This window comes from Lissotriton vulgaris, chromosome 2_2 (genome assembly GCF_964263255.1).
Source record: "Lissotriton vulgaris chromosome 2_2, aLisVul1.2, whole genome shotgun sequence".
Taxonomy (NCBI): Eukaryota; Metazoa; Chordata; class Amphibia; order Caudata; family Salamandridae; genus Lissotriton; species Lissotriton vulgaris.
The window spans coordinates 5,930,941-5,947,644 of record NC_141688.1 but is presented as its reverse complement, the minus strand read 5'-3'; the positions used below and the strand labels follow the sequence as shown (position 1 = coordinate 5,947,644).

Here is a 16,704-nt window from a genome sequence, read left to right as displayed (position 1 = left end):
GTGCACTCAGCTCCTTGGGTGGGACCCTTTGATAAAGCATGCCACCAACTAGGTTTCTGGGTGAGGGTTTTCATAAAAAACAAATAGTTATTCCACACATCAACATCTAACTTCTAGAGTGTGAGCTAGTTCTCAATTATATTCATCGAAAACATATTTTTGCCAGAGAGCCACTTAGCTCTGGCTAGACTGCAGTTAAATTTACTGGCAGGAGAAAAAGTCGACTATTATACAGTCATAAGTCACCCATGAACTGTGCCTCATAAACCCACAGAGCAGAATGCTATTATATAAAGATAGGGCACACTATATATTGGTGTTAGTTTACCCTCACAGTGAAATAAATGCCAAAAGCTATTTACTTGGCAGACATGGCTCCACTTGCCTATAAGTCCTAGGCATTATTAATTATTATCATAATTAAGTTAGGTGTTAACTGCTGATTGCTTAGCAGAGATTAGCTATCTGGGAGTGGACAGGAACTATTGGAAGAACAAAAGGTCAAATTAAGCACTACCTCTTTTGACTTGGAGATGCCACAGCAGGGTTCTTTTATTCATTCCCATGATTTCTAGACAGCCAATACCAAAGTCATAGTAGGAAGGAAAACCAGTTCTGACATTTACACATTTCCAGGGCTGAAATACACATCTTTGGTTGGGAGAGTTAACAATTCTGGCTCAAAGGACAATGGCCTCCCTTGGGCCCATGAAAGCCTACTGAGTTTTAGCTACTAGCCACCTAGGAAGTATGAGCTCTCTGGGAGTGGGACGAACTGAAATTGTTGATAGAAAAAAGGGTAGTTTGGTACTTTTAGCTTCTTTTATTCTTCCCCGGGACCCACCTAGACAGTTCCAGCCACAGTTGGACGGAAACACAGTATATAATATGTCAGGTGGGGGAGTGGCCATGAAGCAGAAGAGAGGACAATTTTGTGACACTGGGTCTCTTCATCTTAAAACAGGAACACCTCGGTAATCTTACAGTAAGGCAATGAGGAAGGGCTGGCAAAGTAGGTAGGGTGGTTGTGAGCGAATTGTTAGAATTGGGGTATAGAATTCCTCCTATCAGTGCCTAGTGCATGTGCTAAATTAAGCATCCATCTGTGAATCTGGCTTAGTTTTCTCTCCTAGTTCCCCGGCCTTAGGAGGGTCTTTGCTCTATTATCCCTTGTATCCAGGCATAACAAGAGTTTATTTTGGAGCTCATTTTACCACTTGCTCTGTGGTTACAATCATTCATGATACTTGGAGACCTAACTTTAATTTGAAAGACTCTTCTGACCCAGAATGCATCAACCTCCATGACGACCTAAAATTGTTAGGCCTTTTTCAAGACCCATCTTGATGGCCACTTACTTGACCCAATCTTCCCAACATTTCTCATATTATGGTTGTGAGGCTCCTATTACTTATGCACAGATTGATTTTTTCTCATGTTTAAAATAAAGTCCCTTCTTTCAACCTAACAATTAAACCTTGCATAATCTTAATATACAACAGTGGAACAGAATCTCAAGGGATAACTACGTAATATGGTGCCTACAAAGAAAGCAGGACTATGTACTACACCAACACAAACGTAACAGTAAAAGGACTTAGGCCACATATACCATCAGTAAATGTTGATGGGGTTCTGCTAGCTCACTGTACCACCCCTAAACTAACCAGGGTAACAGATGCTATTGGTAACCTCATACAAACACTCTGATTCTCAGGGAATCCGTGGAAACAGATCTAAGCCTTTCATTTGGTCACTGTCGCACAACCAAGGTAACAACAATAAAAATACGACAATGCATTTTTAAACATTTATTGGAATGATTGTATTCTTGTAGCAAAAGCGTGAGCTACAATTATTAGAAAGATGAGACATGGTACTGTGATCAGCATTGTTAGGATGTAAAACAGGATGAACAAATCATCCATGTTAATTGTTGCCAATGTTTGCCTACACCTATGTGTATCTACACTATACTAGAAAGAACATAGTGATAGCATCATTCTGCCAGATCAATTAGAATAGTCTTCCCCCACACCTTTGCCTTAGGTATCAGAAAGTCAGAAAAAAGAAAACAGGGACATTGTGTTCTACATGTATGACCCTGGAACTAAATGTACAGACTACAAAGCCTCAATGCTAATCTCAGATGCACATACAGCACATTTACTCATTGGCAGAAGAGTAGAAAAGTGTGGCAAAGGAGAAAGTGATGTCAATTCAAGATTTTGAATCTAAAATGCAGAACATATGTGATCCAACCTACAAGTGAAACTTAAGGCTTAACAAATTCCATCCACTTGCTTTCACAAAACAGTCTACTGTCATTGCTAGCTTCAACACTTGACTTGCAAATGGAGCTAATATCCTTTCCCCATTAAAGACACACACCACACCAATGGCAGTTGGTATACAGAGGACCTCAGGCAGCTTAAAAGGCCATTGCAAACAGCTTGAGTGGTGCTGGTGTAGCTCACATAACAGTCATGATAAATGGATCTTTAAGCCAGCAGCTGAGACAGGCCAGGTGCCTCTCCCTGTTGTAATGTACCCGGGAAAACATCATTTCCACTGAGGAATGTTTAACAATTGTAAAATAATTTACCAACCTCTCCTCCCTCTCCATCACCCATCCCAGGTTCTCAATCCTCTGAGCTTTCTAGTTACTCCTATGATAAGATCAAACACATGTATCTCAATTTCTCCCCACCACCCACTGTATACTCCTTGAACTTCATTAGTATGCCCTCCTCAACATGGACAGGGCAGTAATTTCCAGCCTGACTCAACTTACGATGGAAAAGGCCAAGAGAGTCATGCATTCAGTTAATTCTGGCCCTATCATTGAACCTAGTCCTCCCCATATCTTTTCTCTTGCACATGAACCCATCGGTCCCACACTCTCTGCCATTTTAACATCCCGCTATAGAATGATGTATACCTCATTTAATAGAAAAATGTCATGGTATTGCTGTTGGTATCTGACCTACCATCGATAAAAATGCTACTGTTGTTTTTAAACTTTTGGATCTTTTAGCAGGGTCTGACATGGTATTTCACACCAGTCTGCTCAGGCGCCTTTTCTATTCAGACATCTATTATTCTGCTCTTCAATGTCTTGGCTCTTTACTCTCTCTCACAGGTCCCAATCTCTATTTCACCGGCTGTTTGAATATGATGTTTCCAATATTTTGAGCTAGGTGTCCCATGGGTCTTCCCTGAGTCCCCACATTGTTTTATGATTTTTATGACACCATTGGCATTTATCATTCAACCTTTCAGTTTTAATATTTTCTCTTATGTCAATGACACTCAGCTGCTTCTCTATCGAAAACACAGAAATCATCCAGACTAGTTTCATGGGTTGTATGTCTTTGCTTGCTGACCATATGAGTTGTAAATGCCTAAAGCTAAACAATGAGAAACCAAGCTTGTCTTTTTTGGCAGAGATACCACTCTCTGGACCACCAATTACTGGTACCCTAATCCTGGTCCTCCCACATTGTGAGCTGCCAAAAACTGGGGCATCATTGTTTATGATCAGTTTTTTTTTACCTATTTAATGCAGTGTCTGCCTGGTGCTTTTACATTCTCAAAATGCTCAGGCACATGTTTAAATGGCTTCCCCTGAACACCCAGACAAGGGTGACCCGAGAACCCATTACAGGTAGACTGGACTTTGTAAATGCTCTCATTGTTGGCATTTCGACACATCTGATCAAGAGACTACTAGCAGTTCAGAACACCGCTACCAGGCTTGTGAGCAATTGCCTCCCCACACCACAGTCACTTCCCACTCATGTAATTTTCATTGGCTGCCTTTGCTTAAGTGTTCCACATACCTAAAAAGAACTTCTCAACCTTGGCTATTCCTGCCTTTTCATGCAAATATACTTTTATGCTCCTTCTAGATAGCTTTGCTTCACATCTCACCTTCTCACTTGTCAGCCCTAACTATTTTCGCTAGAAAAGGGTAAGCATTCCTATCACCCCTTTTCCTAATAAATCTTCCCCTTCACTACCCTAATCTCCCTCTACCCCTGCTCAGACTGAAGGTTGTGCTTCCATTTGCCATCTACTCAGAGCCCTTTCCACTATTGAAACAGTTTGTGTAAAGAATACAGGCAGCTTTGTAGTTTGGTTAATGTGAAAAGGTGAGATTACTTTTGGCAGCAATTGCTTTTGAATCCTTCAAAGGACTACCATATTCTTGTGCATCTTAACAAATGGTTACTCGATGTGCTTGTATCTCGCTGATGTGCTGGAGCAAAGTTATGGTTATTAGAAAGGCTTCATTCCAGGAAAGAAACTAAGTGACACATTTACTATGATTTTGCGTCGGGATGAGTCACTTTTGTGTTTGTGTGGTTTAGTAAATACAAAGTAACCTAAGGCAATGCATAGAGCTGTCTTGAGTTGCTTTGTGTCGGTGGGCGGTACATGGATGGGGATTGAGCATTCTCATGTGTCAAGCCATGTATTTTGATGCAAACTCAGATTGACAAAGAATTGTAAACCTGGGTTTGCGCTAAAATGGTGCAGACCCATAAGCCTTGTGGGAACTATGTGATGGCTCCACACTAAGGCTGGAGGTGGTATTGGGGGGAATATCCTATTGAATTCCTCCCTAAACACCGTAATTATGGAAATCCTGAGATGGGATTGTTGCTTTTTCTGCATGTATGCCAACAGAGCTGTTAAGTAAAGGTGTATAGAGGTATATCCTAGATCTTCCTTCTGAAGGTGTAAAAGGTGACAGATGATGTCTTGAACATTTGTCTTTGAAGGGGTATATTTACTTGTAGATGAAATTAAATTAAATGAAAACAACATTTATATAGCGCAGTAGCTGCCCTGAGGCAACACAACACTGCAGACAAACACGGACAACAGGAGGCCCAGTGTTTATAAGCAGTTCTTAAAGAGCAGTGTTTTTAGGAGTTTACGAAAGGGCAGCAGATTAGGCTCTGCCCGTATGCATCGAGGAGAGCGTTTCATAACTTGGTGGAGTTATAGAAAAAGGATCATCTGCCACATCTAGCTCTCTTTATTCTAGGGAGTAGGGTGAGGGAAGAGGACACCGAGCTGAGGTTTCTACTACGTTGATAACGGGTTATCATAGATCGGCTGATTGCTGGGCCATTCCTCCAGAAGGTCTTATGAGCAATACACATGGCTTTGAATTGGATTCTCTCCCTGACAGGCAGCCAGTGAAGGCTCCTCAGAGCTGGTTTTGTGAATTGCCGATGAGGAGTCTAGAGGAGCAGGCCAGCTGCACAGTTTTGAATGATCTGGAGCTTGAGTGTAGTTGATTGAGGGGCTCCTAAATAAAGGGCGTTCCCATGGTCCAAGAGGGATAGAATGAGAGCCCGGACCATGATTATTTTTGCCTGAAATGGGAGAAGAGGAAGTATTTTGCGTAGCATCCTCAGCAGGCCATAGCAAGTGGCCAACAGTTTTGCTGCTTGGTAGTTGAAGCTAAGGGAGTGGTCCAACCAGATGCCGAGGCTTTTAATCTGGACTTTGGGGACTGGAGCAGGGCCAAGGCATTTCGGCCAAAGTAGCTCCAAAGTAAAAGAAGGAGAGTTACAGAGGAGCATAAGCTCGGTCTTGTCCCCGTTGAGTTTTTGGCAAGAGAGTTCCATCCACTTGGCTACCTTCTCTAGGCAACTTCCTAGGTCGCTTGGTGACTTCTCAGGGTGGTTTAATGCCACCACAAGCTGAGTGTCAGCAGTGTATGTAATGATTTTGATGCCAAATGGATGGACAATCTCTGCCAAAGGACTCATATAAACATTGAACAGCATGGGGTTCAGGGAGAAGCCCTGAGGCACGCCACAGCTGAGGGGCATATGTTTGGATACAACATCTCCTTCAAAGACCTGGAAAGATCGTTCTTCTAGGATGGGCTGTAACCAGGTGATGGCACTACCTGTCACTCCCAAAGTCCTAAGTCTAAGGATCAGTATGTCATGGTTGACAGTATCAAATGCAGCACTGAGGTCAAGAAGAATGAACGCTGTAGTGCCCCCTTGATCCAAGATCCTCCTCAGTTACTGCAAGAAGGGCGATTTTGGTTCCATGTTGGGGATGGAAGCCGGTCTGTGAAGGATTAAGTAGATTGTTGGATTCTAGAAACTCTACCGGAACCGAGCTGACGTGCTTTTCCAAAATCTTGCTTAACCTTGGAAGGAGGGAGCTAGGACAGTAGTTGCCCAGGTTGTCCTGGTCAAGGTTGGGTTTCTTTAGGAGAGCCTTTACCATTGCGCATTTCCAAGCAGGGGGACCACTCCAGAGGAAATGGAGGCATTGAGTAGGTCAAGGACTACTGGGAGGATGTTCCCTAGGACTGGGGTCAAAGCTCAGGGAGGCGTAGGGTCTGAGGGGGAGCCTGATTTTACCCAGGCCATGATAGAATCGAGAGTTACGAGGTCCAGAGGAGGGAGGAGCTCGAGTACAACGTGAGTCCCATATCCTAATACAGCAGTGGGAATTAGGGTTTGTTAGATCTGAGTGGAACCAAAAGTCAAGTAAATATTTTGTATTTTCTAGTGAAAAAACTCAGCCAGGTTGTTCCAGCGGGTATGGGCATCGTCCATGATTGGTTGTTTCTAGGGCAGTTTTGCAGATGAGTAAGTTGATGACCTGCCTCTTCATTCTGTAACAGGTGAGTATTGCAGTTTGAGCATTTCACTGGCGCTCTCTTCGCCAGAGAGTGTTCTTCAAAAGTAGGGTGATTACAAATAGAGCTACCTAATAAGCACCCCAGATTGATTTTTTGGCAACCTATTTAAATGAACATCCCTGGCTATCAGCAGTGTGCTCATGGCTGTCTCTCCTCAAAGTTCCCAAACTGCGAACATTGAAGTTCGGAGTTAGCACTTTTTCAGGAGCAGTATCTAAGGTTTGGAATACTGTCCCAAATCAGTCTTGACCCTGCTCCTCATGTGAACGGTCCGGCCGGAACAGCCAAGCCATGTTCTCCCTGGACTGGAAACAAGAATCCTGGGACCGGTTTCATGATATCACTCCTCATCAGCCAGGCTAGTTTGAATCCAGTGGTGCAGCGGCAAGGGACTCTCATCTTGGCATACTCTTCCCATTTAGTGCGACAAAAGCATAAAGAACAAATGTTGAACAGAATTCCGAACAATGCAAATATTCACCCCACTCAAAAAGATCTGGGTTTAATCCTTCGTTTTTTTGGTTCACCACATCACCCCTCCTCAGCCCAGTTAGCTTGAATGAAGTGGTTCAATGAACACAAGACCCACTTCTGGGCGTGTCCTTTCCACTTAGAGTGACAAAAGCTAGTCTGGACGAGGAGGGTTGATACCCCGAAACTGGTCCCAGGATACTTGTTTCCAGTCCAGGAAGGACCTAGCCTAGCATTTTGGACTGGACTGTTCCCATGGGGAACAGAGTCAAGACTGATTGCATATGGTTGGGTTTAATAGGGAATGGCATGTTGAGCAAAAAAACTATGGATTTATGCCCATATCTCTGTATTGAGGGTGAATGTTTGACATTGTTCAGCATTACGCCCGTTAATTGTTCTTTTTGCATTTGTGCCCTAGCAGGGATGGTGGCCTGCTGAGGTCAGCAAACCACTATTTCTTTGATTGCCTTTGAATAAAGTTTTTTTCCGTTGAAATGAAGCCCATTTTTCTTAAAGGAAAATTAGATACTTTTCAACAATAAATAAATAAAGAAACATTTTGCTTTCATTTTCTAAGAGCTGGCAGTGGCCCGTGGGGCCACTGCGATCCTTTACATTTTTTATTTCCAACATTAACAAAAGGGAATGGGTCCCATGGGCCCCCCTTCCAATTTGAGAATGCCTTTTGACAAACTTTGAGTTGGTGGTAAATATCAAGGTTTTGCAACTGCTGCATTTCTGTCACAAAACCTTGGTGTACAACACTGATATCGCTATTTGGAAGTAAGGCCTTAAACACACACCCTTAGGAATTTGCGATTTCTACACTCCAAATGAAATTCTGAAGAATCTCAGTTGCAAGTTTGAATATTTGAAAAAACATTTTTGCTGCAGAAAACAGCCCAATTTTGTGAATTGGGCTATTTGTGACAGCAAAAATGCTTCATACATCTTTGTATGCAATCTAGTTTGTTGAGGTTTTCAATTTGAAGGGTTGGCTCTTTCAACAGCATCTCCTCACTGGAACTGTGTTTAGTAATTTTAGGGCTGTATCGTTTTTAGCTGATATATTCTTCTGTGCCTTTAATTTTTCTCTGTTGGATCATTTTAAAATAAATAGTATCATAGTAACATATATGTTCCCCTTTGAGACTCAATAATCTTTAACTCTAAGAAAAGTGTTATTCTGAAAAAACCCTCTAATTATGTTTAATATATTCAAAAATGTGCCTAAGTGTTTGCTGTAGATTATACCCAGGGATCTTGCATTTTTAGTAAGAGATTAAAACTGTTGTCACACCCAACCCCCATCCAGAAATGCTACCTTAAAACATTACCTTACACTTGTTCTCCCAGAAGGACTTTGGAAGGTATGTTATGGGCAGATGAGTCCGCATAATTCTAGGTGGCAGCATTTGAGAAAACTCTTTTGTACCTGCCAATGAGAGATTTGAAAGAATTAAAACAACTGTAGAACGAATATGAACAACTCTTAATGTTTGCATTTGGGCAATCACCTAGAGAGATTATATATCAGTGACACACCCGTACCACGAGAACATGCTTTAGCAACTGTCGATTTTTAGGATTTACATATTTTTTTTCATTTATATAGCATACTTTAACCTCATTGTATTTTTATGATTCTTTTAAAACAACTTAAAAAACACCTGCTACTCAGCAAATGCATACCGATGCGTTCCATCCTCAGGAGACACTGGCATACTCCATAGCAGTCTGTAGTCTTTCTGAACCTAAAGGGCCCTATCTTCTTCAGCTCCCAGACAACAGCAAATCTTCCTTTTAAATTGCATTCCACCTCTGTTCTAGCAGAAGTAGCCTCCTACTAATGAAAGCTATGGGTGGACAGCTGTGCTCCGAGTCATTAGTCTGCACCACAAACTATTGGAGGTTAGGAGCCTTGAGCATTGGTGCTGTGCACATGGCCTTCTTCAGGGTATCAAAAGTGGTCTGACATGCCTCAGTCCAGATCACCTGACGTGGCTGCTCCCTCAACGTCAGCAGCATCAAGGGGAAACCAATTGTGCCATACCTCTTGACCAATCTGCAGTAGTACCCGGTGAGACCTAACAAGGCACGCACCTCTGTCTGGATGTTGGAGGGTGATCATGCCAGAATGATGTCAATCTTGGGTTGTAGGGGCGTCACCTGAGCTGCTTCTTACCTGACGCCCCAAGAACACTACAGACTCCTGCCCTATCTGGCACTTACTGGCCTTGATCACAAGGCCTGCCTTCTGCTGGGCCTTCAATACTTCCCAGAGGTGGTGCAAGTGATCATCCCAACTGGAGCGTAACACTGCAATGCCATCCAGGTAGATGGCACTGAAGTCCACCAGCCCAGCCAGGACCTGGTTGACTAACCTCTGAAAAGTGGCAGGGGTGTTCTTCAACCCAAAGGGGATAACCTGTAACTGGTAGTGCCCCTCTGGGGTTGAGAACACTGACCTCTCCTGTGCCCCCTCTTGCAAGGCAACATGCCAGTACCCAGACGTTAGATAAAACATACTAAGGAACTTGGCAGCTCCCAGCCGGTCAATGTGCTCCGCAGCTTGGTGGATGGGGTGGGCGGTTTTGAGCCCATGTCAGTCCACACAAAATAGCGGTTCTGGAGAGGCACAGGGCACAGCAGCTTTGGGAACCAAAACCACTGGGCTGGACTCAGGACTGCTGGAGGGCTCAGTTACCCCAAAAGCTAACATCTTGCACACCTCCTCCTTGATGGGCACCTTCCCTCTGTCTGAGTTTCACAGGTGAACTGTCCCGATTGTCAATATCATGAGTTCACCAAATCGGTGACTCCTGGGGTAAGCAAGAACAGAGTGGCAAACTGGCCCAGCAACTGGTTACAGTCCCTTTAGTGGTCTAGAGTCAGTGTAGGGGCGAGGACCACACCTTCCATTGACCTATCCGGCTCCTTGGAAGACAGGAGTTCAGGGAGAGGCTCCCACTCCTCTTCCGTTCCATCATCAGTAGTAAAGAGCATGGTCAATTTATACATCTTGAACTGGAGTTTGAGGATGTTCACATGCAAGACCCTCACGGGGTGCCAAGGAGTCTGCAAGTCCACCAGGTAGGTCACATACCTCTTTTGCTCCTTCACCTCGTATAGGCCAGATCACTTGTCATGTGGAGCAAGGGGCTCTACTGGCTCCATCACCACACCTTCTGACTAGGCTGAAACTCAGAGTGGTATTTTGGTTGTACCAATGTTTCATGTCCTCCTGGTTTACTTCTACATTTGTCTGCGTGAGTTTCCCGAAGTGGGCAGTTTGTTTCTGGAATGTCAGCATATAGCTCAATACATCCTGGGAGAGTCTTCCTAGGACCTTGTTCTCAGCTGATCTTCACAAAATGGCAAGGTCCTTTCCCAGGGTTCCCATACAGCAGCTCAAATGGATTAAAGTCAAACCCTTTCTACAGTACCTCCCTTTAAGCAAAGAGTAGGCACGGCAATTAGACATCCCACTTACACCACATGAGTTCTGACAGATCCCCCCAATCATGCCTTTCAGGATATGGTTGAATATCCCAACCATCCCATTACTCTGGGGGTGGCAAAGAGAAGTGAATTTATATTTCACGCCACACTCCTGCCACATGGCCTTCATGTACAGCGAGAAGAAGTTCCCAGTCAGATACTACCTCCTTAGGGAAACCTCAATGGGTAAAGATCCCCATCAGTGCCCAGGCTATGAAAGGCACTGTCACTGTACCCAGAAGGATAGCTTCTGGGTACCAGGTGGCATGGTCGACCAGGACAAGGTTAAACCTGTTGCCCATGTCTGTCTTGGGCTCCAGAGGCCCCACAATGTCAATGCCCAGATGCTCGAAAGGGGTGCTCATGACAGGGAATGCTTGACGGGGAGCCTTACATCTCCTCCACTCTTGCCACTTACATGGCAAGTTGGACAAGGCCGACAAAATGCATCTGATTGACTTCGCATTTGGGTCCACCATAAGTGGGTGGCAAGTCTGTCAAAGTCAAATCATGAGCCAAACCCAGTAGGAAGGTTCTGTCGCTCAGGGGTACCATGAGATCACTGGCTGTCCAAGGCTCAGGATCCTTGGTGACCATTTTCCCAGTAGAGCAGATGTGACCTGGGCTCTTTGCCATCTGCCTAGACCTCAGTCCGCTGCCTAAGACCCACAAGAGTAGGTCATGTCAGTGCAGAACGTTTCCCTCATGGAACACCTTTATTGCTGCCAAGGGGTCAGCTCAGGCAAGTCGCCCAGTTCATCCATCTCTTCCCTAGTAAGGTCAGGGGTATCCCTTCTTCCCAGACCATGAGAATTTCAGGGACTCCAATCTGACCTCGTTGAAAATTAAATCTGCAGGGGGAAAATGGTCTCTATAGACTTAGACCTGCTTGAAGCAGAAAGATCAAAAAGTATCCAAACTCTAAGAAGGTAAAAAGATGTGGTTGCGTAATGTCCTGCACTTTAGTAGCAGTGTACACCAATCACTGTATGTAAAGTACAAACACAAGTACTAGTATCACTGCTGACCACCAATGTTAGAAATGGAGGTCTCTAATGGCAGTGGCTTGCATCCTGTCCAGGTAGGGTCCCTTATTGTAGTCAGGGTAAGGAAGTTACATACTCAGGATAACCTCCGCTTAACCCAGTGGTAGGATGGATTGAGCAGTCAGGCTCATCTCGGAGGCAATGTGTAAAGAATTTGTACAAATATACACAGTATCAGTGAAAACACTACAAAAAGTCACCACTCCAGTTACAAAAAATAACCAACATTTATCTGAATAAAACATGACCAAAACAAAAAAAATCCAACATACACAAGTAATGATATCACTTTTAAAAGGTTCAAAATAGTTCAGCCCATTGAAAACTATGGATGCATCACTGTTATCACAAAGTACCTGGGATGAGTCAAAATCAAAGATGAAAACAGGCGCAGGGGAGATAAGCACCAGAAAAACAAACTGATGCATTTGTTTCTTACTGCCAGGGGAGGTGATGCGTCAATTCCTTACTATCAGGGGAGGTGATGTATCTATTCCTTACTGCAGTGCAGTGGAGGTGATGTATTGAAACCTCACTGTCAGGGGATGTGATGCATCGATCTAAGGACATGCGGCCTCTGTTCCTTACTTCTGAGCAATGTCAATGAAGAACTTGGAGCACAGGTGCGATGCGTCGAATATCGGGACGAGCTGGATAATGCAGCTGTGGCTAAACATGTGCTGTGTCATCCTACCAGCTGCAAAGCAGGTGATGCATTGATTTCTGTATCCGCACAGCATGGCCTGTGTTTGAGTCAGATCAAATACCTCGGACAATGGAGACATGGTGCTCGAGACTCAGGCTGCTGCAATACCTCAGCTGTACTGCAGGTGCTGCGTCGATTCTTTGGCTGCAGCGATGCATTGATTTTGCAGCTGGACAGTGATGCTGTGTCAGGAAAAGCAGGTGCTGGATGTTGATGTGTGGATTTTCTTAGTCCTTTGCAGCAAAAGCCACTTCCAGGTAATTGGAATTGGCACCACTTGGCAGATCAGAACTCCCAGCAGAGGGGTGCAGGGGCTGTAACTTAAGTCTTTGATGGCTCTGAGACTTCCTAACAGGAGGCAAGCACACACAAGCTCTTGAAAAACCTTGGCAAGAAGGATATAGAAAGCAAAGTCAAGTCAAGGACAACACAGCAGTTTAAAACTGCACTCACAGACACTGCAGTGGCATGTCTGAGACATGGTTGTAGGGATACTCAAGTGAGTGACAAAATAAGTGCTGCAGGCCCACTAGTAGCAATTGAATTACAAGCTGTAGGCATACACAGTGCACTTTTCTAGGGTCTTCCCAGTATATTAAATATGCCAATCATGGATAACCAATCATAATCACAATTTACAGAAGGAACACGTGCACTTTAGTACTGATCAGGAATGGTAAAGTGCCCAGAGTTCTAAAACCAGCAAAAATAAAAATGCACACAGTCAAAAACTGTGAAAGGAGAGAGAAGAGGGCTGTCTCATAACACTGATGAGTGCATAAAGGGGCACAGCTATCACCTGTGCATCAGAAAATCCACGAGTATGGACCTACTGCAATATGCTGAGAGAACAGGATAAATGCAATAAAAAGATGGGGGAGATAGAGGTTGAGGTTAGGTTCAACCTCCTAACTGAATGAAGTTTTACAAAATCTGGAATACCAGAATAAAAACCTAACCATGGGGAAGAACAGGGTTTTCACTGAACATGTATGAAAAGCCTCTTTCCAGAAAGAAAAATTATTTTGTAGAGTCCCCTCACCCACCCGGTTTTCCCCTAAGTGGCCTGCTCATCACTGGGGTCCTCTCAATCCGCTGTGGATTGAGGCGTGCTGTGACTTACGGAACTGCGTAGGAGCACCAAGTTGTGGAAAATGTGTAGTGCAGTGAAAGTGGAGTGGAAAGTTAAACATACCTAATTAGTGGGCTAATATTTTATTCCTGCCCCCTAGTTAGTATGACTAAAATAGGGAAAGTCTAACTATAATCAGTATAGAGTCCCTAGTTTTGGGTCTGTCCTCTCAAAGCTCTTCTTCAGGACCACACGAGGACCATCCCTATGCATGCCAGTCCTAAGCAAACCTATAATTAGGAATTAATGAGCTGCACACCTAGTGTGTATACACCTAACACATAATATATACGGTTAAACGCTGACACGTTGTATTTAGTTTATGCAGAATTTTGCTTCATGATCGGCAGGGGGTCTCCAGGGTGTCATTAGGATGATTCGCCAGAGGTGTGCTTTGACAAAGGTGCAACTACAAACCACTCTACCACAGCAGATCATGAAGCAAAATTCTGCCTAATTTTATATTAGACTGGAATAATTAGGCACGGCGCGCAGCGTTGGTGATTGGGAAAGTTCGCTGAGAAGGTAGATATGGTAGTCAATTTAAGGTGCTCCTACAGGTGACGTAACTGTTCAGGTACGTCCTAATGGATTGAGGGGTTGAGTGCGCTACTAGGGTGTAGGCGCATCCCTGTGATGCGCACACTTATGTGGTACTGTGTGCTGCAACAGTAATTGCATAACCCTCAACTGGGTTACGTCCCCTGGTCACAGCATAAACCCATATACTGGGCTGTAATGGTTCCACAAATTATAATCCAAAATAAGTTCAAGTTCTCTTCATAGATCTTTTGTATTTATTTTTTCATTGTTTCAAAACGTTGCGTCATCAAAATAAAAAATCAGGCGATCCAGCCTTGTGAAAATTATACAGTTAGCATCCAATGCATTTCGGCCGTATATTGGCCTTCATCAGGGACTGGATTCTAAAAAAAATTCTAAAAAAAATAATATGAGGATGTGTCAGGGACTTCTATACATTAATCACAATTGTATATAAGATTATCAGCGAAAAGAATAGATTAAACCGATAGGAGCCACCACGTGAATCAGTAGGTTACAAAGATACCCTGCAGAAAATACATCAAAAGGAATGGTCTCGTGTGTACTCACTAAAAAGAACTAGGGGCAACTCGGTGCGAAATGAAAAAGTATGTGCAAAGTGAAATAAAAACGCGGAGTGAAGAGTAAGCCACCACCAGGGAAGCAGGCTCCGTGGGATACCCACAGTAAAAGAATCGGATGCTGTCGGGTGAGATGTCACGTAAACAATTGAATAATGAACCAACCCTGCGCATGCAAGATTAGAAGGAGTTAATCTCTCCGCTTACCGGTAAAGTTATGAAAGCGCGCCCATATGCTGCTTCACAAAGAGGTTCCCGCTGCGAGCTCGAAAACCCGCGTTTACAATGTTAGTAATAGGTAGAAATAAACAACAGACCAAGTCCCTCTAAAGATAATAGAGATAAAGGAAGGTTCGAAAAGGGTGAAAACGACGTGAGAAAAAGAGTCGCCATGACGGAAAAGGTTACACAGAAACCCAAGGTGCCTGGTAATAAAGTAAACTGAAACGAGACTGTATGGTGACAAAATATGGTCAACATCTGAGTGACTAAACATGTTCAAATAGATAGAAAGATGTATATAAATACCTAGTAAACCAGCAAATCTATAAATGAGTAAATAAAAGGGGTCAATAAAAGCTAGCATAGTAAACCAAAAACAGTTGTGTGTGAAAAACAAAAATATTCACATTAGGTATCACATGATCATTCTCATAGGTAAGAGAAAAACAGGCAATTATAAGAAAACATGCAAGTTGCGTTCCAAAATATCATAGGTAACATTTGAATTCAGTTCTCTCATTCATTCCAGTGGGCTTCAGTGTTTCAAGTTTAAACATCCAGTAATTTTCTCTGCGTAGCAAGTTGTTGTGATTGTCAACACCCTCACGTTTCTGGACAATTTCTAGGATGGTAAATCTGAGTTGGCTTACATTGTGCGAAGCTTCGCAAAAATGAGTTGCAAAAGTAGATTTAGTCTGTTTGTTGCGAATGTTAGACTTGTGCTCGTTAAGTCTCACCTTCATCTTTCTCTCAGTCTTACCCACATAACCTTGTCCACATGGGCATTTTAAAAGGTATATAACGTTCATGGAATCACAGGTTGCTGAAACGCGTAATTTAATCTTGTAACCCTTGCTAGGATGGGTGATGACATTCCCTCTGATAATGTTATTGCAATGACTGCAGTTGTGACAGGGTAATGTGCCATTGAAAACTTCCTCAGGATTGGTCGTGCCAGATTTAATCATGTTACCCAAATTAGTCCCTCTCTGGTAAGCAAAAAGGGGCATTTCATTGAAGATCTTGTTGAAGTCAACCTCTTTGGCTAATATAGCCCAGTGCTTGGTGATAATCTTTTTAAAGGCTTTGCTTTTTGTAGAATATTTCGATACCACCACAATTCTTGTGTTCTCTTTTTTAGGAACTTGAATCAATAGATCTTTCCTGTCTTTTTGGGTGCATCTTAATTTCGCTTCATCCAATATCTTTTGGGGGTATCCTCTTTTTTTAAATCTGTCTTCCATTTCATGGATCCTGATCTCTGATGTTACTGGAGATGAAACAATCCTTTTCACTCGCAACATTTGCGAGTAAGGTAAGTGCGTTTTCAATGGGTTGTTATGAAAACTATTGTAGTGCAACAGATTGTTGCGGTCTGTATGTTTGCGGTAGAGATCAGTTTCAAAAAGTAACCCATTCCTACGTATTTCTACATCAAGAAAAGTAATTTTGTTGGCATCTATTTCGGATGTGAACTGTATGTGTTCATCGCGTGTGTTGAGCTCGATAATGGCGTTCCTTAGTTCAGGTTCTGAACCCGACCAGATCACGAACATGTCGTCGATATACCTCAATATCATTTTTGCGTTGGACTTCCATGGTTCGCTGTTAAGGATATATTCAGTTTCAAAGTGTTCCATATACAGATTTGCGTAGACAGGGGCCGCCGAATTTCCCATGGCCGTCCCGGTTAACTGCAAATAGTATTTGCCTTTCCATTCAAAGTAGCTATGAAAAAGAGTAAAGTGAAGTAGTTCCATGAGAAACACTTTAAAGTCAGAGTCCATTTCTTTATTGAGCAATATATGTTCTAT

General features: G+C 43.2%; 1 protein-coding gene across 1 annotated transcript in view; it reads right to left on the bottom strand.

The window, feature by feature from the left end:
• The window catches only part of LOC147728929 (sulfotransferase 1B1-like), a 659,149-nt gene that overhangs the window by 312,865 nt on the left and 329,580 nt on the right, over positions 1-16,704 (bottom strand). Inside the window, exon 4 of the mRNA XM_086959169.1 lies at positions 8,497-8,594. Within this exon, the coding sequence (XP_086815295.1) occupies positions 8,497-8,594 (98 nt within the window). The remainder of the gene's footprint in view (positions 1-8,496; positions 8,595-16,704) is intronic.